This window comes from Strongylocentrotus purpuratus, unplaced genomic scaffold, assembly GCF_000002235.5.
Source record: "Strongylocentrotus purpuratus isolate Spur 01 unplaced genomic scaffold, Spur_5.0 spur5_scaffold_16, whole genome shotgun sequence".
Taxonomy (NCBI): Eukaryota; Metazoa; Echinodermata; class Echinoidea; order Camarodonta; family Strongylocentrotidae; genus Strongylocentrotus; species Strongylocentrotus purpuratus.
The window spans coordinates 4,793,178-4,817,661 of NW_022145601.1; the positions used below are offsets into that span (position 1 = coordinate 4,793,178).

At 36.9% G+C, this 24,484-nt stretch overlaps 3 protein-coding genes across 3 annotated transcripts; 1 reads left to right on the plus strand and 2 right to left on the minus strand.

Moving 5' to 3' along the window:
* The first annotated feature begins 763 nt into the window (after positions 1 to 763).
* Positions 764 to 6,488, plus strand: LOC105447280. Its single transcript, XM_030986576.1, has 3 exons — positions 764 to 1,172; positions 3,103 to 3,196; positions 5,078 to 6,488. The coding sequence occupies exons 1-3, from the start codon at positions 955 to 957 to the stop codon at positions 5,105 to 5,107; spliced, it is 342 nt and encodes a 113-aa protein (XP_030842436.1). The 5' UTR covers positions 764 to 954; the 3' UTR covers positions 5,108 to 6,488.
* A 4,861-nt stretch (positions 6,489 to 11,349) lies between these two features.
* Positions 11,350 to 17,504, minus strand: LOC590693 (digestive cysteine proteinase 1). Its single transcript, XM_030987675.1, has 7 exons — positions 17,256 to 17,504; positions 16,448 to 16,640; positions 14,486 to 14,700; positions 13,789 to 13,940; positions 13,380 to 13,433; positions 11,821 to 11,900; positions 11,350 to 11,455 (listed from the first exon to the last, which is right to left on the minus strand). Exons 1-7 carry the CDS (start codon positions 17,502 to 17,504, stop codon positions 11,358 to 11,360), a joined length of 1,041 nt encoding a protein of 346 aa, XP_030843535.1. The 3' UTR covers positions 11,350 to 11,357.
* Positions 17,505 to 21,603: 4,099 nt separating this feature from the next.
* LOC754860 (E3 ubiquitin-protein ligase Trim36) lies at positions 21,604 to 23,912 on the minus strand. Its single transcript, XM_030987676.1, has 3 exons — positions 23,768 to 23,912; positions 22,823 to 23,185; positions 21,604 to 22,250 (listed from the first exon to the last, which is right to left on the minus strand). The coding sequence occupies exons 1-3, from the start codon at positions 23,910 to 23,912 to the stop codon at positions 21,604 to 21,606; spliced, it is 1,155 nt and encodes a 384-aa protein (XP_030843536.1).
* Positions 23,913 to 24,484: the final 572 nt, after the last annotated feature.

Genomic DNA, 24,484 nt, shown 5'->3' on the forward strand with positions numbered 1-24,484 from the left:
ATCTGTATAAAATTATATACACTTAAAATATTGTATCAAACCATATTATGTTCATGAAAATGTATGATGAAAAATGAAAAAAAATGCAGAAACCAATAAATCAAATCAAATCAAAAGTTGGGTTTGGTTATGTTGGTGGGAACGGACAAAATAAAGAAATAATTTAACCAAGGTTTCAGACAAATCGGAAAAGAAGAAAAACGTTAAGGAATGTTAAACGTCGATAATGCTAATGATGTGAGAAAACTTGTATAGGCAATGCGGTCATGATGTCTTATGACATTCAGGGGTAATCCGCTAATTGTTATGTATCCAAAATACCGCTAACACCTTCTCTTGAGTCTTTTGATAGAAAAACCTATTTTTAGAGGGAGGGCAATACATAATCTGCTGTATCATTAAAATGGAAAACAGAGAGGTATTTTTAATATTTTGAAAAGAGAAATCGCATATAGTTCATCCGGAACGGCATCGAATATGACTTTAATGTCAATTGAAGATTCTCTATATCATTTATAATCTCGGCATCAAAAAGTTCAAAGACTTTATATTCTTTGTCACATTTTCAAAACTACACGTTTGTATATTTCTTCATACTTAAATCCGATGAAAAGCCTTTAAGTTTTATTACTGTATATTTGTTTACTATTTACCAAGCATGATATGAACATTAAAAGTACTACATTAAAAAAATTAAAAAAAAATCAGGTTATCTATTAAAAAATAATTTCTTACATTAGCTTTGGTTTTAATTCAAATAATATGTAGTGAGCTTTTATGCATCGCTGTTTCATGTAGACTCGTCAAGTTACCTCTGAGTCAGTAGATGAGCTATCTGTGGATGGTAAAGATGTGACCAGTCTGTGGAACCTTGGACTTCATACATCATGTCCCCGAGTGAAAACTCTCAAGCTGGAATGGTCGAGCGAGGATGTCTCATCAGATACCATCACAATGGCCTGCTCTCCATTCCATTATCTATCTCACCTTCACATCCAGAGACACCTGTTTTTTCCTACTACACTGAATGATCCCGTGTCATTCTGCAAGGCGGTGATAACATCATGTCCCCGACTCACAAAGCTGTCCATTACCTACATTGACCTGTTCAACAAGAAGACAGCTGAGATCATCAAACGCATGAAGACTCATCCACACCTGACAAACATAGAGTAAGTAGCGGAAAGCAGTTACAATTCTGTAATATGAAACATTTAATACTGTCTTATTGAAAAATATGCACTTAAATACTTAATTCAATTTTTTTTTTAATCTTATAATAATGTATTTTTAGATAGTGAGCACAATGAAAATATTTTCAGAGACAACATTGAAGAAATGAAAATACATATTTTCATCTCAATATTGTTGGGAATAACCAATTTATATAAATCCAGTGTCTATTGCAATGTTCTGAAAGTCAATAAAAAAGATGAACATGTCTTTGAGTCAATATTAGGTTAATGTTTGCAAAATGTGCAATAAAGCTTTTATTTATTTATACCAATATCATTTTCTTAAGATAAAGATAAGATTTCTTCATCGTATTCATCATGATTTTCATAGACTTGCTGTATCCAACATACACAGTCACTATACCATGGTTTGCAGTCATGTAATATAAATGCAGAGGAAAATTATGCAAGGTCCAATGTGTATTAAATTATCATTTATTCTCACATCATATAGCATACTGTACACTGCCCCCCCCCCCTCCCATGACAAAACAGCTTAACAGACATTTGTTTAAGTTTATGAGCTATAAGGCAAAACGTGTTCTTTTAAAAGCCTTTAGAGACTTTGTGACTGCATAAATTATGGTTAAACTTGTCTGAATAGACATTTGGCATGTCTTACAATATTCAATTATTTTTTAGAAAAATCTCTTATTTTACGCTCAAATTTTCTGTTATGCTGTTTTGTCGTAGTGTTACTGCTTTAACAATGGATGGGCAAACTTTGACGGAAAGGAATTAATGCAATACACTGTTAATTTAATGAGTTTTGATATTTAATATTATGTACATGTTCATTTAAAGTCTTCAAATAACATGGTTGTAGGTGTTTGCCTAAAACTATGTCAATTTTGAACGATTTTAAAACAAATTTGACGATTTTATATGAAATTGCCAAAATCAATCATAACCCGTATTATTCATTCATATTAATTGAAAGTTGTCAATTTCAACAACAAAAAATCACCACTTTATGTGTTTTTTTATTTTGGATTGTTGTAAAGAAAGTACACTGTATCCAGGATGTACTTGAGTGAAGCTCATTCATGCAGAAAATATGTCCATTCTGATTGGTTACTAGTGTCTCCTTGCACACTCAAGTGCATCCTTCTTTAGTGCACGGTGCTTTGTGATGTTAAGCTCTTTTGTCATGGGTTTATAAGAAGAACACACTGCTGTGCCATTTAGACATGCTAATTAATTATAAATAGTGACACTTTAAACATTCAAAAAATGGTTTAACATGTGTAATATGATGTATTGAGTACCAACAGCCAAAAAGAAAACGCAATTTGAAAAAATTGTATGTTATGCCGTTTTGTCATGGGGGGGGGGGGGCAGAATTTATTTATAACACCTCTGATGGCGTTTTAAAAGAGTATATATCGTACGTCAGGTTAGTCCAGAAGATAAAGTACTGTTAGTAGGAGACCAGCCTGTAGGTCCCGTGACCAATCTCTGGGAACAAAGGTTTGAAAGTGTTTTTGTGTTCCCTGATGAATACCGAACAATTTTGACTTGGGCTGCCCCCTTGAAAATCCCAGGCATTTTCGTGCGGGGTCAACAAAGGTCACACAAGGATATAAATTTTAATAGTTCCAATCGTGTCAATATGCATATTAAATTACTCGTCTGGTCATGAGGATTCCAAAAATGTATAGTTTGCTATACCTCCGACCTTAAATGAGGGCGCTAGGGTCAAAAACTTTGAAAGGTAAACACACTTTTGACTGGTGGTCAAAATTGTTCGGTATTCATCAGGGAACACAAAAACACTTTCAAACCTTTGTTCCCAGAGATTGGTCACGGGACCTACAGGCTGGTCTTCTACTATGTGTCCCCGAAATGTACTGTTTTATTACTTTAGGTTGGATTTGTGTCATACCAACGCGGATCTGGATCCACTGGTTTCTGAGGTAAACAGTGAAGGCAAGCTGACTGTCACCGTGACGCATGGTGAGGTAAGATATAACAATAGATTACATGCCCATCCTTCTATTGATTCTTTTCCCTCTTTCTGGCATTTCATCGATTCAATGTAGGCTATAGCGGTTTTATATCATCCATATTTGACTTCGCCGAATCTAAACCCAAGAATAAACAATACACACATTATTTTAAGCTGTCTTTAATGTGTTTATTCTGGCCTGATTAAGATGATAACCTCTAGCGAAAGGTTTGTTCTTGATCTGTGTAATGATATCCGGAAACTGAAATCTAACAAACATAAAGAAAAAGATTTTTCACAACTATATGAACATTCAGTGAAAAAGTACTTTTCCTTCATGTACATGATATATAAGGCACAAACGTTCATTCTACTTCGTCCTCTTTTTTTTAAAAAGCGATTTGACGTTAATTTCTGATGAAAGGACGAAATATATATATATATATATATATATATATATATATTTATTATATATATTATCTTATCTATAGCTCTACTGAATACAAATTATCAAAGGATCATGTAGCATGCATCTCAGCAAAACAACTCCATTCCGAACCTTGGCCAAAAGTAGAAAGATAAAACATGCTTCTTAAAATATTGCAATATCCATCAGTTTGAATATAAGAGATTATATTGGAAATAAATTCCAACGAATCACACTGCTCTATCTTAGCAAACATAAAGTACACTTAGGACCGTGGCATAAAAATAGATACATAAAACATGATTCTTATAATATAGCAATATCCATGAGTTTGAAAATACGAGTGTTTATTGGAAAGAAATACTTACGAATCACACTGCTGTTTCAGAACATGTTTAAGATGAATAATGTTATTTGTGGCCTGCATTTTCTTTCAATCAATCTGCCTGTATATTCTTAATTCTGTAATAAAAACAACAACAAATAAAAAATTCATAATGAAATGATGTCATTATGGGTGATAGGTACGGAGTGTAGGCCTATATGTGTCTCCTCTTCCTCTGCCTGCTACCTTGGTCATGATGGTGACATCATATATATATTTATTTCAAATCTTTCCTGCCTGAAATGTAATGCTTGTAGTACCTGTTTCAACAAAATTATTTATCAATATCAAATTGCTTGCAAATAGTGGTAAAATTCAAATCTAGTTTTGGTTTTAATAACGATATCCTAGAATTTTACATCAATTTCTCTCTTCTTCGAATGCAAACACGTAAATGTATTAATCGCCTTTCTGATTGGAATTTAAATGTAAAAAAGAAAGCGGTTTGATATAAATGATTGTAAATTATTTACCCATTAGATATCTGACCTACAGGAATTTTAATCTCTGGAAGCTCATTTTCAACTTATAATTTATTTTAAGGATATCCCTATAATTGTCATGAATAATAGCTGTCAAAAGGTGATTATTTTTCATGCACAACTTGACTTGATATATATGTATTCCTCCCAATACTATCAAGAATGTAACTTTTTCTCCCTCTCCGATCCTCTATGTCCCTTCTCTTTCTATGTTACTTAACAACAAATCTTGCTTCCTTACTAACCAAATTTGGCATGCATCGCTTCATATTGTATGTATTATTATTTTCATTTCGCGAGGACGTCACTTCAAGCTTGTGCTTTAATTAAGACGACCCCTTTTCTGTATATGCCATGTCATCATACATACATCTATATTCATACGATGGTAAATGTAAATATGTTGATTTATATGGAATAAATAAACATTATATGAAATCAAATCAAACTATCTTTATTTAAATAGATAATATAGAATTTACCTCTTTCAAATTCAACTGCGAAATTGCATTGCTTATTTGAAAGGTTTTTTTTTTTTTAGAAAACCATAATTATAAAATTATATTATTACTGGTATTCTTATGTTTCCATATTTCATAGGGGAGTTCGCTTGACGACCCTGACGACTGACGACACCGCTCATGTAATATGTGGTTTGGCCGTCAAGCAACAACGTATCAACATTGAAAGATGACCCTCACCAGACCACGTGATGGTAGCAGACTACTGCGGACTTCAAAATGAAACTTGTCAAGTGGGGCGGTAACCAGGCTACCCGAATAACTAATAATACTAATTGAAGGATATCTTAAGTTAAAATGCATGGAATATAGATCTCCTGTCTCGATACTTTTCAATGGAAGCAAGTATTGGGTAGAAATCAAAATACAAAACGATAGATTTAACAGAAATGATATCCGGACAGAGAAGAGGAGTAGGAGGATTCAATGCAATAAACAGTTAACATCTATTTATTTACTGATATAAAATGTATTTCAAAACATTATGAACAGATTAATGGGTCCGTAGTTTTCTCCTTGAATCGTATTGCGTTGTATAGAAAACAAGATGCCTTCCCCTAACTTGTCTTGATTGATTAAGCTCTTGCATACGTTTCAGTATTTCTTTTTTCCCTATCATCGTAAAGATTCCACTCAAATGGCTGAGGGCAGCCGCAATTGATTTGTCTTTTGTTCAGATTTCAATTCATGACATTTGTTCAGTTCTGAATAAAAGTATATAGATTAAGTATAACATGATACCATCAGTTTACATATATTAAAACCAGAAACTTATTTCAATCACATTTGAAGCTTCAAGATAAGCAAAGGTTTGACGGCTTATGGACCCTTACCATTTTACATAATCATATAAAGGGGTTTCCTGGTGAGGCAAATAAGATAACCATAAGTTAGGTTATAATTAATTTGTATCGACTTTTCCCTCTTAAATCAACAATTCTTCCTTTTTAAGAAATATTGTTGAAAATACCGTGTGTTTAATGTATATTCTCGATCCAGACAAGCTGTAGACTTATTTCTGTCCTATCCAATAATGTCTTGCTTTTGAAATTAAAGGATTGAACATATTTTTTCCTGAATTTAATCGTTATAGTCAAGAAGTGAATATCCCCATCTCTTGATAAGATGTACAAAACCATGATACAATTGTTGATATGTATATATATATTTTTTGTTTTGTTTTGCTCTTCAGTTAAATAGAAAAAGAACATCCATACACATTGGTATAAGTATTTTTGTCAGTACATCATGTCCCAGAATGGATACATCTAACTAGTCATGATTCTAACTTTGAATATAATTGAGAATATAATCTTGTCTAGTTATTGACATGCATGCAACAATTATTGATGAGGTAACACATGAAGTATTAGTCATCTTGATCTCGTTGTGATATTCTTATATCAAAATTGTGATCAGATCGTGTATACATACATGTACTATTTATAGTCTGTTTGTGACATGTATGTAAAAGTCGTTGTATAATATGAGAGAAATTAATAGCCCTATCTTGTTTAAATACTCATGTATTCAACTAATCATGATAATATATTGTACGTAATAAAAGCAAATATATGACACGCATGCAACTGCAATTGCTCTATTTAAAGAGAGTCTACCCTATCTCGTTTTATTATTCTCATATTCAACTAATCATGGTCATATTTCTGGTATTTCATGTTAAACTCATTTATGCAGTAAGAGGGAGGAATTAGTCATTTCGATCTCATTTTATCGAATGGCATATGACTACAAACTAGACTTCTTTGAAACATGCATCCCACAGTCGTTGTATATAAGACAGAGAGTAATACACTGAGAGAGGAGTAAGACAGGGGTAGTAGGACAAAGATAAATCTCCATTAAATGGTTTGGAAAATAGCGTTTGATGGAAGACATATCTCGATTTACAGGATTATTGCCGTACATTGTATATATTTAGTAGCATTTGAATGCCATCTATTTCCCATCACAATGATGCAATATAAGTCATGTTTATGTTATTTCTACGATCAGTTAATCTCAATAGGATATAGACCCTAGCATGTGATATCTTATAAATTGTCATAGGTTTATTCTTATCTACAATCACAATTTCTTTCAAGTGATATATTTCAAACATCCGATGTTCCTGTACAGTGTTTTTACCATTGTACATCTTATAAATATATACTCTATTGTAATCTATGTCTATAATTATTGTAATGATCGTTTCCATTGATACCTGTGTTGTAATTATTTCTGTCAGTTGGTGTGCATTACACCTGAATAACACCCCATTCACAGTGGCCTCAAACACCGCGACAGCAGCGGGACTGTCCCGCTGCTGTCGCGGTGTTGTCTTCAGTGTGAAGGCTCGGACCCGTTATAAACTATCGCGGGATAACACCGCCTCGCGATAACGCCGCGACAAACTATCGCTAGGCTCGCCTAGCTACAGCAGCGGGACAGTCCCGCTGCTGTCGCGGTGTTTACTCAGTGTGAAGGCTCTCCGCTATAACACCGCGACAAACACGTGTGATTTGTTTACTTACCTATCACTGACCTCTTTTCTCCAGCAATGGGGAACATAAAGTGAAATAGAAATAAAGTAACCAGTGGATTCAAATTGATTTTATTATTATGTAGATTTATAATTATCCAAATAAAAATATTTCACACTTCAAAAAATTAAAATATTCTGACTGGAAGCAATAAAAATGCTAGTTTTTTAAAAAGTAATATGATCGAGGATACAAAAAGCAACTTGACATGTTTACCCTAAAAACCCGCGCTGAAGTATTTCCGGTCATATCGGGGTCACTCGCGGGTCATGAGCCATGCATACACGTGTTTGTTACGGAGGTAATAAAAATCACCCGCTGCAGCGTGAATGGGTACATGATATTTATCCCGCTGCTGCAGCGGGGTAATTTTTCTACTGTGAATGCATTTGTAGCGGTGTTATGGCGGTGTCGCCGCTCCGCTACAACGCCGCTACAAATTTCAAAACCACTGTGAATGGGGTATAAGAGACAGTAAGGTGAAGTCTTGCAATGTGCGTTACGCTATGAGAGGTGTACCCTCTTTGTTCGAGCTGTATTGAAAACATCGCTCTTCTTACATGCTCTTCGATTGCCTTGAGAAATTCTGGAATCATCTGAAAGCCGGGTAATTTCTTTTTGATATGTTTACAATTTTCATGGATTTGCAGGACTGCTACAACGTGTTATTGATATACCAAATGTATTGAATATGTAAACATATATATATATATATATATATAGGTATAATTTTCTCAGAGAGGGAATCACTTTGCATTCATTCATTCACGTCTTCCTAAACACGTTTTGTTACATCTAAATTTATTTTGCGAACATATCTGAGAGTGTACATAATTGCATGTTTAACAGTGGACACATAGAATACGTATAACTATAGCTTAAACAGTAGGACTTGCAGAATATGGAATTAGTTGTAAGAATAACAAATGTTTTCTACTATCTCATCAGTAGTTGTAGAGACTACAATTCCATGTATTTATCTAAGCAGTTAAAGACTGTCATTTGCTTTAAATGATTGTGTTATCATGTGATAAGCCACTTACTTGGTTATGTTGTAGACCTAATAGATCCGTGGCTATATGGATTTGATATGTTCGTTGAAGTTGTGATATTTTGTTTATAAAGGTAACAAAGCTGTTGTTAAGGTCTTTTGGTAAAAATATGTGTGCAGCTAGCTGTTCTAAGATTTAATCGATCCCTTCGACTTTTACCAACAGTGACTATGTATAAGAGTTATGTATTGTTCATTTTAAGTGTGTACATAAACATAAATATACGCAGTTTCAGAGAATTACAAACAGATAATATGTCTTTGTACATATGTATAAAAGAGAAAGTTCGATCTATAACTGATTGAACTCATGGGTTTTTAAAACTTTCTTGTTGCTGAGAGATGGTAGAAGGAGAAATATCGCAAGAAATTGAATAAAATAAATATGAAAGCCATTTACATTTGGTTTTGTCGAGTCACAGCTCTATTCACGTAAACTTGAATAAATCGGATAAGAGGTGGGCAATATAAAGAATGACAGAGGGTAAAGTGCTTTTCACACAAAACAAGAAATGAGTGGATTGGAGAGTGTATGACAGAGAGGAAAGGCGTGGTGAGAGAGAGAGGGGGAGATAGAGACAGAGAGAAAAGAGGGGAGGGTAACGAGAGAGAAAGCAAGGGAATAAAGAGAGAGAGAGAGGGGAAGAAAGAGAGACAGAGAGAGAGAGGGAACATATAAGAATGAAATACAAACACGCATTCAAAAGCAGACAAAAATGATCTCACACATAAGTATACACCAACCACTTTGAAATACATGATGCAGATTAAAACGCTACACCGTTATAAACATCAATATAAACCTGTCAAGTATAAACATGAGTCCTGAAGAAGATCATTGGGTACAAATAGAAAGCTTGACAAATACAGGGAGACACAAAACAAAAGCTATATACGATCACGTCATAATTATCTCATCATCAATTATTTATACATGTATATGCCTTCCAAGTATGGAAAAACCCAGAGCCTTTTCTTCGGGGTGCATTCCCCCCCCCCCCCCTCCTCTCTCTCTCTCTCTCTTTCTCTTTGTCTTTGTCTTTCTCTTTGTCTCTCTCTCTCTCTCTATCTCTCTGTCTATATATATATATTTATATATGTATGCATGCCACCTTAACTTATCATGTTTGTTTTTATGCCTCTGACTATCATGATAATGCACTTTTATACTGAGGAGCAAAATATAGGTCTATGTCTAAGGGAGCGTGAAACAAAATAATTATGAAAAAAGGTTCTGCATCATTTCTAAAAAAAACAAAAAAAAACATGAAAGGTTGCTTGAATCACATAAGAACAAACTTGAGCAAAAATGGCAATTGCTTCTTGATTCAAACCAAGATATGTTTTTCTTTCTGTTAGAATCACATAAACATCTTTCGATTTTTTCCTCCGTTCATTTCCAATAAAATACAAATATAATAATAATAAATATCATGCAAATTTTATACAAAGCATGAATACATTTAAAACGAAGAACAATCTATGAATTAATACATTGACAAAGAAATAGTAGAATAATTTGAAAAGAAACGTGATTTATATTATGTGGAAATTGAGAGGTTCAGAACAATTATTCCGTAGCTTAAATGTCGTTCAACTGTTCAACACTCGCACTTTTCACTGCTTTCATAATTATACCTCAAATTAATAAATATGAACGCATTATTGATTCTCTTCCTCAAATATTGCAAATTACTATTTTATGCCCTTTTCCTAAAAAATTGATTTGCATTTATAATCTTATGAAATCATTTTATTTTTGTTATGCTCATGTGTGATTATATTTGTATTGTTGGGTATTATATGTTGAAAACTTGATAATCAATAAATACATAAATAACTAGACTTGAGTTCGTCACTGCTGATGAATTAGGTGATCTGCAGCAGATCGATCTGAGCTGAATGACGAAGAAACTATTGCCGTACGGTCAAAAATCGCTTACTGATAAAAAGCCTCTCAGCTCATAATTATAGATTAATTCGCCCTAGAAGGTGTCCCTCATCAAAAATAATGAAATAACTTTTAAAGGAACAAAAAAAGGTAGCATCAGGTTGAAAAGTATCTTAACATATAGCTGACATTCATTTGCATAATGAAGATGAATTCACTTAAACTTCGTGTTACTATAACATTTGCTTGTCAGGTCAAAAATAACATTTAGACGAAATTTGGGAGACATAAAATGTTGTAAATTCAAGCATTGATGGACAATACATAAAACATGCACAAAAATAGTACTATGCAATGGCCGCCTTATCTTCGCCTTTAATTTTAGGTTTGAATGTGGGTAGGCCTACTGGACAGGTGACAGACGGACCACAACGGAAACCGCACGCACATACAAATTATGTTAGTTGTTTCGTGACGAAAGATGGCGCTAGAATACTTTTCTGTCTACAAATTCATTCACATAAAAGCAACTGGTGAGTGTAATATGAATACACTGGTGAAAAAATATATAGTCAGGCGGAAATAATCTGTTCAGATTGGCGGCCATATTAACTCAACAACAACAACAACAACAACAATACTCGACGCAACCTTACGCACTTGCGAAAAAGCGTGGATCAAATCATGGGAGAGATGGGGGGGGGGGGGGGGGAACCAGTCGGATGAAATTAACATGGTAATTAGTTAAGGGGGGATGTAGCATCGTCTTCTTTTCCATTCATTTTCTCGCGCTCCCCTTTCTCTCCTATTTCCCATCTTTTTTGCCAATAAAAAAGGGGGTGGGGGGGAGGTCAGCCATGCATGGTCAGTGCATTTACTTGTTTGACGGGTAGATAGCGTCTGTTGCGATGCCACACATATTGTTGTGATTCCTGGCAATGTTGATATAGCCATTCTCTCCCCACTCTTCTCCTGTATGGGGACAAAGAAGAGATTGGCGAAATACAATCATACTAAAAGCATATAATTGGTACTTATTTGAGAATACGTGAGCAAAATGATTTCATACGAGAAATATGTGATTGAAATCAAACACAATAACAAGAATAAAAACATTCTCAAACAATATTACTATATCACGCGTAGGAGTACAATCTAGGGACGGGTAGTTGTCAAAAGGAGTGATGGGGGGTTGAATTTCCAAGAGAGTAGTTGTCTTATGGGGTAACTTTTGTCCAGGTGTTATATTCTGGAGTCAGACGTCTTGATACGGTAACCGTGCACCTCAGTTTAAAGCTGTACATTTTCAAGTAATGAGTGGATTCTCTAAACCCCACCGCACACTTTAAGATCCTCCTGCGATTTCGAAGAATTGGCAGTTACATTGGATTTATAAATCTGAGCAAACATCGTCTTCCTGATTTAGGTTAAAATTAATGATCAGGATTCTAACAACCGGAATTTCAGTGAAAATTCAGCTTCTTGTCAGACTAAAGCCAAATCCTAAGCAATCGCACTACTTTTCTGATGTCACTGCAATTCTGAGCCGATTTAGGGTTTCTTCCTTCAATGAAGCTTGAAATTTGATACTGAGATTGTTTTAAGCAAAACGAAGTTTTAGATCTTTGATCATTAACATTTTAGGCGTATGGATGTTCACATCATATGCCATTGCAAATTCTTCCAAAATCGGATCGTAGTCAGATCGTATAGTGTGCGGTAGGCTTAATACGCGTTACACATGTACGAAGCGTCATTTTAGACTGCGTTATTATCTGCGCTAATCGAGAATGTAAAACATATGTCATCTATCAAAAGCATGGTTAGAACTGTTCTTTTTTAAATCGCGTTTTGCTCGATATCACCCTCGCATGGCGCATTATACCCCCTTCACATACACGGATTTTCCTTACGAGTCCTTACGGATCGCCAACTCGTAGTCAATCGCAAGCATCCGTAAATAACTCGCTGGTATCCGTAAATAACTCGTCACAACTCGCAACAACTCGTAGACACTCTTAAGGATCCGTGAAAGGAGAGGTAGATTTTTTGACATGTCAAAAATCTTCTTACGATTGTCCACGGATTGATTTGTCCGTAAATAGCTCGTAAATAGCTCTTAACAATCCGTAACCACCCGTAAACCGCTCGCAACAACACGCCACCACCCGTAAACTGCTCGCAAGAATCCGTAAATGACTCGTAACAGATTTTTGTAACGATTCGTTATGGTTAGTTTACGATTTGTTTACGGATTATTTACGGATTATTGCGAGCAGTTTAAGGATGGTTACGTGTGCTTACGTGTTGTTTACGATATTATTCGGGTCATTTTACGATAGCTTTACGGATTGATACGGGTTATTACGAGCATTTTAAGTGTAGTTACGAATACTTTACGAATAGATACGTATAATTTACGTATGCTTACGAACTGTTTACGATTTTGGGAAAGGTATAAAAGCTGCAAATTCGAACACTTCATTTTCAGTTTTTATTTTGGGGATACAAATCGTAAAGACTCGTAATAACTTGTAGCTTACTCGTTACTATTTGAAACAACACGTAAACAGGTCGTAACTAACACGTTATTTGCTCGTAGTTATCCGTGACAACTCGTAACGAATCGTGGACTGTTGCCGTAAATACATCGTAATAAATCTTAATGATCCGTAATAAACCGCAAACAGCTCGTAATAACTCTTAAACCGGTCGTAAAAGTGGCCAAATCGTAAGGATCCGTGAAAGATCCGTGAATTTGTGCGATCCGTAAGGAATCGTAAGAAAAATCCGTGTATGTGAAGGGGGTATTAATGACTACAGCAATCACTGACGCAATCCTACGTCAGGCAAAAATAACGCCTCGTGTGCAACGTATAAAGCCAGGAAAGCTCACCCAATGTGTTCCTGCATATCCAGTACTCGGTCCCCGCCGAAGAAACACCGTAGCCTACCAACAACAGGGAATGATCCAATAGTCTAAGACCAGTTCACGGTTAGCACCTTACTGCAATGACCCCGAATATCCACAGATCTTCAACACAATGAAGAGGTCCCACTTTGTACATTTTGAAATAATCACTCCTACAGCGGTGGAGCTGCTTTATAAATAGCCTTTGTTCCCCCTTTTCAAAGAATACTTCAACCTGTGTACAATGGAGTGCACTGAATGTGCATGAATGAATAATGTTACATAACTTTCATGAGCACGTATCCAGTATTTCGTCTCCGTGTATTTCAAAATTTGTTCTGCAATGACCTTTATCTGCTCATGCTCAGACTGCAACCGTGAACTGGCTTATTGCGTCGACGAGCAGTTGGGATCACTGTACACGCCGCTGACGTATAATTGGAAAGACGGCTGGCTTGCGTCTATGGCTACCACGACGGGTGTGAAGTAGACTGCTTCAGTGAGTGCTGATTCGTTACCTTGAGTTACGAACTTACCAACGTTACACTGAATAAAATGAGTGAGAAAATATTTTGGAAAATTAAGAGAGAGAGAGAGAGAGAGAGACAAAAATAAAAGATAAATTGAAGATTTTCAACTTTTTGTTAATACACCCGTTACATTGTTTGAACAAAAACCAAAAAGCGGATTAAATCAGTTTTGAAGTCTCAAGAAGTTACTGTCTATCGTGCACATGATGTAAGATATATGCCGCACATCACCTTCATCCACACACCAAACAGGAAATGAAGGTGAAACAGAGACACAGACGAAAAAACAGAGAGATAGGGAGAGAAAAGAAAGAGATCCAGCTAGTGGGCTAAAAGAATGTGAGCAAAATTAAGTTACACGTACGACCCCCCCCCCCCCTTCCCTCCCTTCCCCTGCTCTTCTTAAGCAATTTTGTACCTGAATTATAAGGCTATTGCAGAACATGATGGATCCTTAAAGGGGAGAGGGATGTGGTTGGTGTGGGACCAAATTCCCTGAAAAGTTAGCCGGATCCTCCCCCCTCCCCCATACCACCTGTCAACATTTGCAAAACTACCTACCGATGCGACGGCCTTACACGATGCGTTATTGCAGACGTTCGGAGCAGATCCAGAATGATAGGAGCCGTCCAGACACAGCCCGTCGTGATCGTGCACGCAGTCGAAGACGTGAGGGTCTTCGATGGGATCAGGAAGACAACAGTCAACCACCTCGTCGACGGACAGTGCGTACAGGTAAGTCTGGTTGTAGATGGACGAGTAGCTAGCTACGGCATCTGAATGGGATATCAATATAGTGGTGTGATGGTTACATGCTGTTTCCCTAAATGTTAATAATTATGAAGGCTAGTTACTCCTAGTAAGGTTCAAACTTCCGAAGGGTCGTGTCTTCAAAAATGAAATAGGGTTCGTTATTCCGACATTCTAAAAGTGATACTGATAACATAGAACTCTTTTTTATTTTTTCGGAATTACTAACCTTCGGAAGAACGTATACTATTTCATTTTCTGAATTATGAACCTTCGGAATAAAGCAGCAAAATAATGACATGTACATGTTCGGGAATTATGAACCCCTGCTTGGGAAACTCATCGGACTTGATATGAACCTTCGGAAAAAAGAGTGCCTCCCAGTATGCAAAGGAAGTGCCGTAGCAGGGATACTATGATGGCAGGAGATGTGTGGGTGATGTTAGCAAATGAGAAATAATAACTTGGGAGAGGGGGAGGGGGTACAGCTCCACGCTCTTCACCTCATACGCCTATGATAGCCAGCAAACGCTTACTCTTCCTTCTACATCGTCATGTATCATATGCAAGGATAAGAATGAACGCAAAGCCCGTTACACAAGAGCTGTCAATGTCTTGACGCAAGATTGCGTCAACAACTGATCCAGTCCCTGCCGTGACATGTAAGGGTGGCATCGTACGAAAATGATTACAAATGAACGATGCGAACACAATTGACTTTAGAGACTTCTAAAGCCTAATTCACACCGAAGCCGGACCCAATACGGAGCACCCCGAATTAACAAGAAACACCCCGATCAAGAGATATCTTGATCCGGGGTGATCCTGGGTGAAATTGAGTCGAATAACACGGACCAGCACGGTGTCAATACGGATCCCCGGACAATCCCGGATCAGCTATGGACTGTCCCGGGACCCAACACGGACCGCCCCATGTTCAATCCCTGTTCTCAACGTCGCACCGTGTTAGGTCCGTGTTCACCCGTGGTCATCCGTGCTTGGTCCGGCATGAACTGTGTATGGTCCGGGGTGCTTGGGGCGCCCAACACCATGCCAGATCGCCCAGGATCGCCCGGGATCAACACGATGCTACTACGGACCTCCCGGAGCCGTCACGGTCGCTACACGGAATGTCCCGGACTATCCCATATTCAAAAATCATCACGGACGGTCCCGGATGACCAAGGCAATTTTTAAAAAGTTAAAAATTGCCTTGATGGTGTCCAGGACCATGACGGACCCTACGCGGATCCAACACGGATCTGACCTCGGATCGGCCAAATTTCAGTCTGGGACGCTCCGGGACAGTCCAGGAGGTCAGTGTGACAGGGTCTTTATACCTTTACAGACTAGATATTAGCCCGGGTAATGACGCAAGCGAAATGACGCCTCGTGTTTGAGTTCAATAAGTTAACAATTAACTTTCATATTTGCTTGCTAAAACGCTCAACGGTACATTTTATTTCATCGCGATAATGGTAATTAAAATAACAAATAATTACAGGATATAGGACACCGTTTCACAAAACCGTCATTAGGGGCTTTTAAATTTGCGTGGACTGATACGTGTGACGTCCATTCAAGGCAGTGTGTTAAAAGGACGTCTTTCGTAGCAATCCCCATTGTCTTCGTGTGAATCTAAAAGTCCCTATTGTTCAGTTTCACCGACATCCCATTGAAAAGTGTCCTAATTACAATACGTGCGTTTTCAATGGGATGTCGGCGAACTTGTACTTGTGACGGTTTCGTGGAACGCTGCCCTGATCAACTAACCAGCTATATTCATCGGCAAAGCTGAATCCATCTGGCCTTGGTTCCGGACAGGATTGACCTTGCCCTCCTTTCTCCGATCCCATGATGACGGTAAAGTCGATGACGATGATGACGTCACTGACGACTTCCGCTTTGTTTCTGTATTGAGTAGTTTCGCTTTCACTTCAAACTTGTTTCGTATTTTACTCATATCCTGTAGCGATTGTAAATTAAAAAAACAAAAATCTTCGGTAAAGAAAACTATGCAAACTTTAAGTTAGAGGTTAATATTGGCATGTTTAAGTCAGAGAACAAAGGTTCAATTTGGTATCACATCTGTCATTCCACAACAAAATTTTCAGGCGCTTGCTCTGAATAGTAACACTGAGAAACAAAACATATTGGGGTATCATTAAAAAATATATATTTTTACAAAAATCTTTACAAGAAATTTCCTAAAATCAAGTACAGTTTAATTAATTTACGATACATCTTGTAAAGTTCAAGCTCGATATTGGTTGTCTTTTATGAGTTATTGTTAACGAAGAGCGTCACATATCTCGTGCTTTCTCAAAAATTAAGTATTTCCTCTTTTGGTTGCCATGCTTAATATTTCGCACCATGTTACTTTAAACGTTTTGAGAACACCCCATGCGATCGCGTCAGACCATCTAACTCTTTGAAATCAGTCAGTGGAAACAAACTAGTCAAGTTTTAGAATGTCGTAATTAAAGACTACCAAAAGTAAAATGTAATCGTGTTTTCATCAGGAACATGTCCACTTCTATTGTTAATTGATACGCCACTGGACAGTGCAGCATTCTCTTACCTGGTCCGCAAACTCGTTCATCGCCATCTTTAACGACCGTCTTCCCTCATCGTAAGCTCTGTTATTCTCGTCGACGAGGCGGTTGTTCTTGACCCATGTCCTCCATCGGGAGAGCTCCTCCTCCTTCGTCGAGTATCGTCTACCGTGCTGCGCCTTCCAGCTCGTCCACGCTATCGACTCCGACGGGCGACCGTACGACTCGTAGGACACAACCACCAGCACAGCGATGATCACTAGATTTCTCGCCATGTTGAGTAAATATCGCGTTTATGTTGACAATGCAATGATTGAATAATGCACTTTATCAAATACTCTAGCTTATTCAAATACTAAAAGACCTACAATGAGTTTCCGCCAATATGTTGTCTACGAATCCGTGACGAAAGCACCTAAGACTACCTCACACTGTATACACGGTTTCAGCGTTTTTCTCTGTCAAATCCAGTTATCCCCATGTCCACAGCACTTCAAAGTTAACACCAAGTAAAACTAACATCAAAACTTCGGTACCCAGTAGTCTGCGGATACCCCAGGTTATAAACTATATGATATCACATGCGTATCATAACTTACAAAGTGCATGTTTATTGATATTATACCTGTATTTTGCACGTGACAGACTGGTCTTCTGTATAGGGCTTTTTGTTGCAGTCAATTTTAATTCTACTGCATTGATTGACATGAATAAGGAATTTTAATAACGGCCTTTATCAAGGCTGACATGAAACTACTCGCTATGTACATTATATTCGTGCTATTTATTTGGACATACGTTTAACGTCGAAAGAACATTATTTTGTTTTCTCGTTCTGGATAAAGACTTTGCAAATGTTAAACCCCACTTTTAATGAAATGGTGCGCTTTGTTGGACCAACTCGTGGTTCATCACGAGGTTTTGTTTATCAGGGCATGCTTATAAAAAAAATGTCTCGTCATGCACATGATTTGTTTTCCCTTCCCTCTAACAAACATTTTAAATTCTGGGTCTGAGTAAACAAGAAAAGGTACAATAGCTACCGGTGTGTGCCTTTTACACTTCAGGAGGTCATAGTTCAAAGTCTATATATCGAGCAATAGTACAATTATGCCAACACTGATTTGATGCATCTATTAACAAATTGGACGATAGGGGCGGGGTCTACTTCTTTCTTTGCGTTGAAAAACAAGGTTCGGTACACAGTTCATTAGAATAAGGAGAAGCACAAACGTACCAGGTGTAGGCATAGCTAAATGACTGACAAAATAATTGATAAATTGAAATAAAAATAAATAATTGTATGAATAACGTATTATTTTGCGAAAGAAATTGAGAAAAAATTCCTTACCATGCAAAACATTGTGATTAATTTGCCTACAAGATGAAATGAAACTAAACACGTTTCGTGTCTTAGAGAAAGAAATGGAGCATATTGATCATATAAATTGGAAGCGAAATGAGTGATACATATGATTTTTTTGTAATTAAAATGAAAGCAGAAATCAACAATGAATGGTTATGCAAAACGTCTTTATGAATGTAATGCTTCCTTGGAGAAATTTCAATAGTTTTAACATATTGCATGAAACTGTACTACGATGCATATACTTGGATCGGGGTGGAATTATTTTGTTGTTGATATTGTGTATGATTATGTCTGGGTGTGTGTGTTTGAAAATTATAGATTTAGGAAAAGGTGGATAGCTGAAGATAAAGTGCAAAATAAAAAGTGAGGTATAGAAACAAGGATATATAAATATTGGGTTATTTCTCAAAGTGAATAAAATAAAGGAAGAACATATTTGTTATAGTTATGTACCCGGTTAAACTCATGAGAAAAATAATATACATTACACAAACGAATAATATTGCTGTGAGAAAGATTTATTCACAATATGAGAGCAAAAGGCAGAACATAACCCTAACGAAAAATATCCACCAATGTACACAGCTTCAAAATAGTATTAAAATCAATTAAAAGAAGTTTTTTGCAACCGTACGGTAAGCTCCGCAACATTCTTTCTCTTAAGAGCATCATTATCTTACTATCGTCATTCTTCAATAATAATCGTTTAATGTGATTTTTAACAACTATGATTATAATGATAAAGCAATTCAATAAAAATCTATCTGTACACTGAATACATATTATAATTCAACTGAAACCTTCCTAGTTTTCTCGATAAAACCTGAATACTAACTCTACAATGCACGTAGGATTGTTTTTCTTTTAGCTTTTCCTTTTCTATAAACATTGCACGTACTTATCTCAAGAGGCACTTGTACTTGACCAGCAACATATTGAATCTATACATAAAAAGGCAAAACTTAATTCATCCCTTTTATCATGAAAAACATGCCGGTATCTCTCGAACAAGTCATACTACCAGACATTGCACACAAATTATTTCACACATAAACAAAAGGCATTTTCTATTCCGTTTGGTAACTAGCGTATAAAGCGCTTAAGGTGCTATATAGTTCCTCTCTGAAATAAATCTTTATAACAAACATTTTTGTTTATACAAATCTTAGCATCAACATCGTATAAAACAGGACTTTGAGCAGCCACTTAAGCGATAAACTATTCCATCACTCATAAACGGCTTTGCATTTAAGTGTAGAAATAGTAACAGCAATGAGCATCAGCGACAGTTTGTATGCGTATTGACTGCGTGAAAGAATAATATTAAAATATACCCTGTTGACTGGTTAGCAGGCGAAATATTAAAAAACGCTACAATATAATCTGTCATAAATGAATTAAAAGCATTCTTTAGCAGCATAATTATTGTTGTTATTATAATTATCATATGAAAGGTAACTGAACCAACACCCAAATGTAGACGATCTAAATCACTCGGTGCTAAAAAGAGATAACTCATAATTATAATCTTCACAATTTAAATCAGTTATTTAGAGGAATACATATGAATTCAATCAAGAAACAAGGGGAAAAACTATGTCTATTTAAAAAATTTACTCGAAAGATTACATACAAAGGGTGAAGAATAAATATATTTTAAACAGTAGTGATAAAAAAATAGATAATAATGATGATGATTGGGATGATGAAGACGACGATGAAAACGCCCGACACGCCAGCAACGACGACGACGATAGCGATGATGGAGAAGAAAATAATGAATACAACCAATGACAATAATAATGATTAGCAATATTAATCGTAACGGTATTAATACTGTTTGATACCATTATCATTTTCATCATTGGGATCATCATCATTACTCATATTTAACCATTCTCATCATCATTATCACATTATACAGATTATCATTTACTCCATACACAAATTATATAATAGCTCACTTTGCAAATTAATGCACAATGCACGATTCCAACTATCTTTGTTATTACCACAATAATTTCCTGTGATTCAAATTTCTCATCATAAAAAGCCGGTTTGACATATCAAAAATTACCATCGACGGTTTTTATTGCATCCAATTCCCTATATACATCTGACACCACCTATCATGAACTGCCACATGCAGCATTAGATATTTTAAAAATAACATCCCTTGTACCAAAAATGTCCTTTAAAAATGGAAATGGCCTGCAACTTTCTGCAATCAAACGCAAATATTGTAATAGCCAATCAGCATTTAGATTTTCACGTTTACAATTTTGAAAGGTAGGCTCTGATTGGTCAATTACAGAGAAAGTTAACTCGTAGTATATATTTTTGCAACCTAAATGAAGATCCTGTGCACGATGTTTAAAACTTATTTGTCAATTAATCTATCCATTGTCGATCCGTATCCGCTCAATAATCAAGTAATAATTGCTTTTTCACTTCAACATTGTTTTCATCACACGTTTTGTAGGATTTCAAACGGTAGACTATAAAGGAACTCAATCAACGCTGACTACACCCTTTTACGGTTAAGGCCGCCATTTTAGATTTACGTAAACATTGCGTCATCAATGTTTTCAGATGCGCATGTATTGTTGCGTCACTACCTGCGCTGTGCGCTAACATCATATTTGCATGGGCGCCATCTTAAATTACGAGTAAACAACTTTGGAGCCCCTGTCTGCACATGCGCACTCTCGTAACCGTGAAAGGGTGTATAGCCCATTGATAAATATTCACATTAACAAAATTAATTATACACATGACAATTCATTAAAACAGGTCACTGAATATTAATAATTCTTGTTGGTCCATAAGCGCGAAATGAACTTTGTTTTACCAATTAGAATTGACATAAAGAACATGGTTTGAGAGTTTTCTTAATGTTTATATCTCGTATTGTATCTGTAATTTCTAAAAAAAAACTAACAAGCAGAACAGTTCAATGTATATTTTTATCTGTTTAGGGGGAAGTGATCGCGGTCATGTCCTCATTAATTCATTCTAGCTGTTCCAGACCCGACGATGGATATAGCGGGTTGGATTACACCGGTTATCTTGATCTTCCTCGAGAAGAGACATTCCTTGGACGAGCCATCATAGAAGGACACTTTCCCAGCCTCAGCGTCCAAGAGAACACCAATAACATTGGACTCAATATTACACGACCTGGGACTTGAAGCCTTCAACGGTGCCCTGCTCGAGTTCTTCTTTGGCGACGACGTCGGAGACGGCAGTGTCAGCTTGCCCATGCAATGTGTGACGAAAACGGTGGGATCCTGCAACGAAACCTCGTCGTCCAGTTCGTCGTTGCTGTCGTGCCCGCTATCGCGATCAGCAATGGCGTCTCCGCCGTTGCTACGGCTGAAGCGTTCGGCCATGCGCTCACTGGCAATGCCGTCGTGGATAGCGAGAGTGGACTTGTCAACTTGGACCTCCCAGTAGTGTTTCCCCATCGTCAGCTTCTTGTCCCCCACGAAGTGGACGGGTTCGAGAGCGATGGGCGAGGTCGGGAACGAGCTGGAGTTCGAGGAGAACAATGTTGATGTTGGTGAGACGAGGACCTCCTGGCCGTCCTTTCGAACCTTTGAAGATGTATGAGCAACGCTGGATTGGCACTGGATCCACTTGAAAGGCAGGACTGGAAACAAAAGACAATAATTATCATATTTTAAAGTCCAAGCATGAACGTTACACATCTGGAAAATGGTTCCTGTAAAATCTCAGGGTATACTTGGTATTCATTATAGAGGGAGGCCATACAACATCATAGATTTAAAACATACAAATACTACCAAATATATTTTTACCAGCATCATGAATCATTAGGAAATAATGTTGTCCCCCGGTCAATGTTTTGATATGTGTTGATAGCTAGCTTATGTCATAGTCTCAAGTCTATTTGAGGTACATCAACAACAATTTATCAAATTGTATACTTTTTTTTACCGGAATCAGTATTACCTCATCCTTTCCAGGTCCCACTTTGTCTTCTGGGTATTGAGTGGGAAATTTAAATTCATGTGTTGTCAAAGGACATGTAATAGTGACGTATCAGGGCCTGAAAGCCGACAAGTCTTTATTACATTTCTACCTCACAATGGTCTTGTATATCGACACTGAATTATTGATCAGTCAGGTTATTTGAGTTACAATTCATAATCTTCTTTTCATTAAGTTGTTCTGTTATGCCAAATAAAAATGGTTTCATACCTGGAGCTGGCGGTGTTTTCAAAAGTATACACTCGCTTGATTTCGTCCCCGCAGGATTAACAGCCTTCACCCGAATTTTATACGAAGAATTCATCTCCAGATTGCTTTGTTCATACTGACATTCCGTCAGTCCCGAAATCGTGGTCCAATCTTCGTCATTCTCGGAATCATCTTGGTCGTCGCTAGCGTTGTTGAGCGGTAGGCTGGTAGGTCTTTCTATACCTTCGTCTGTCGTCTGTTTGGTGTCGAGCTTTATGTACTCCAAAGAGAAAGAGGCAACAACGCCCCCATCAGTCGGTGGCGTCCATTCGAGACAGGTACAACGGTTGGATGATTTCGGCTGTAATACTGGCTTGCCAGGAGCTGCAAGATAAAAAGATATGTCATATTGTTTTTATCTTGACGTTGAAGGAAATAAATGAAATGCAATAAACTATAATTTCAATTTTTAAGAGAACGTTTCCGCGCAATATCGGGTATGCGACAGACGCATACCCAACTGTTCAATTCGAGGAGTGATTAGTACCATTATGGATCATCGTGTTCGACAATGAAAATACAAATACTCGATGGAGCAAAAGTGAGATTTTATGGGGCAAAAAGGAAATTAATCCTGACGAATCGGAAGAAGGTGAAAACGTCGACTTTCGTGTCCAGCAGTCGCAAAGCAACTTACAAATATTTTTTTTTTTAAACCTGGGTCGAGAGAAACAGTTGAAGTTAAAATGCCCTGTCTGAGGTGACTGAGGTCCAGTGGATGAACATAGAAGAAGAACAAAGAATCAAAATGTGGAAACAGTTGTCTGAGTATTAGCAACGATGAAAAAGAGACAGTCATGTTTCAAGCGCGAGCAAATGAAAGATATTGGGAGTATACGGAATTGTCCGAGATTACAGGCAGATTACAATCCGCTTTGAAGAGTCAAGCAATACTGGAAAATATACCTTTGGTGAAATCGAGTTCCTGGAGGGATTTGAGAGCAGCTGTTAAGTCGAGGGTGAAGTCACCAAAGGTTTCGTAGTTTTCACAAATCTCCTCTTGTCTGCTTGAGTGATCTTGCCGTTTGCACCAATCTGTAAAAATAAACATTATACCAATAATAATCTGGAGCGCCAAGTGTCAAGTCTGATAGAGATGAGCGCTATACAGAATCCAATATTATTATTATTATTATTATTATTATTATTATTATTATTATTATTCATACATAAATAGTTTCAATTTACATTGCTAGCTTAACGCTGCGGAGTTACATTTGCTTATTTCTTCAACCCATACATTGACATTTTAGCAACATGAAAATTGTCTCCACGGGTAAGGACAAATGTGTATTGTTGGAAAGATAATCCCGAATTACTGAATTATGGGAAAAATACTCAAAGGCGGCGGCAGTCGATATATATTAGACATCCCCTGCCCCCCCCCCTCTCCCCAATAATTTGTATCTACCAGGAAGAGACTAATGTTTGCACTGGCTATGCGGAATGCCAACTATGCCCACTATATGACGTGATTTGGTTTGCATCGCAATCCCCATCAGGACCACAAAACTGTAAAATACATATTTTACAGTTCGGTGATCAGGGCCGACTCACTGAGCGAGAGATATTAATTATTTTGTTTGTTTGGACTTTGGACAGCCCTTGTTGTGTAAATTTCCT

Bases quoted from the DNA above. Each gene is read 5' to 3' on its own strand.
- LOC754860 (XM_030987676.1), bottom strand. From the start codon at position 23,912: ATGTTTATTTTTACAGATTGGTGCAAACGGCAAGATCACTCAAGCAGA. The intron at 23,186-23,767 runs GTATATTTTCCA...TTTATCTTGCAG, and splicing joins GGAACTCGATTTCACCAAAG to CTCCTGGCAAGCCAGTATTA. The intron at 22,251-22,822 runs GTATGAAACCAT...TTTTGTTTCCAG, and splicing joins GAAAACACCGCCAGCTCCAG to TCCTGCCTTTCAAGTGGATC.
- LOC590693 (XM_030987675.1), bottom strand. From the start codon at position 17,504: ATGGCGAGAAATCTAGTGATCATCGCTGTGCTGGTGGTTGTGTCCTAC. The intron at 13,941-14,485 runs GTAGGTAGTTTT...CATTTTATTCAG, and splicing joins CGTGTAAGGCCGTCGCATCG to TGTAACGTTGGTAAGTTCGT. The intron at 13,434-13,788 runs GCAATAAGCCAG...TGTTGTTGGTAG, and splicing joins GATCCCAACTGCTCGTCGAC to GCTACGGTGTTTCTTCGGCG.
- LOC105447280 (XM_030986576.1), top strand. From the start codon at position 955: ATGGCCTGCTCTCCATTCCATTATCTATCTCACCTTCACATCCAGAGA. The intron at 1,173-3,102 runs GTAAGTAGCGGA...TTATTACTTTAG, and splicing joins CCACACCTGACAAACATAGA to GTTGGATTTGTGTCATACCA. The intron at 3,197-5,077 runs GTAAGATATAAC...CATATTTCATAG, and splicing joins TCACCGTGACGCATGGTGAG to GGGAGTTCGCTTGACGACCC.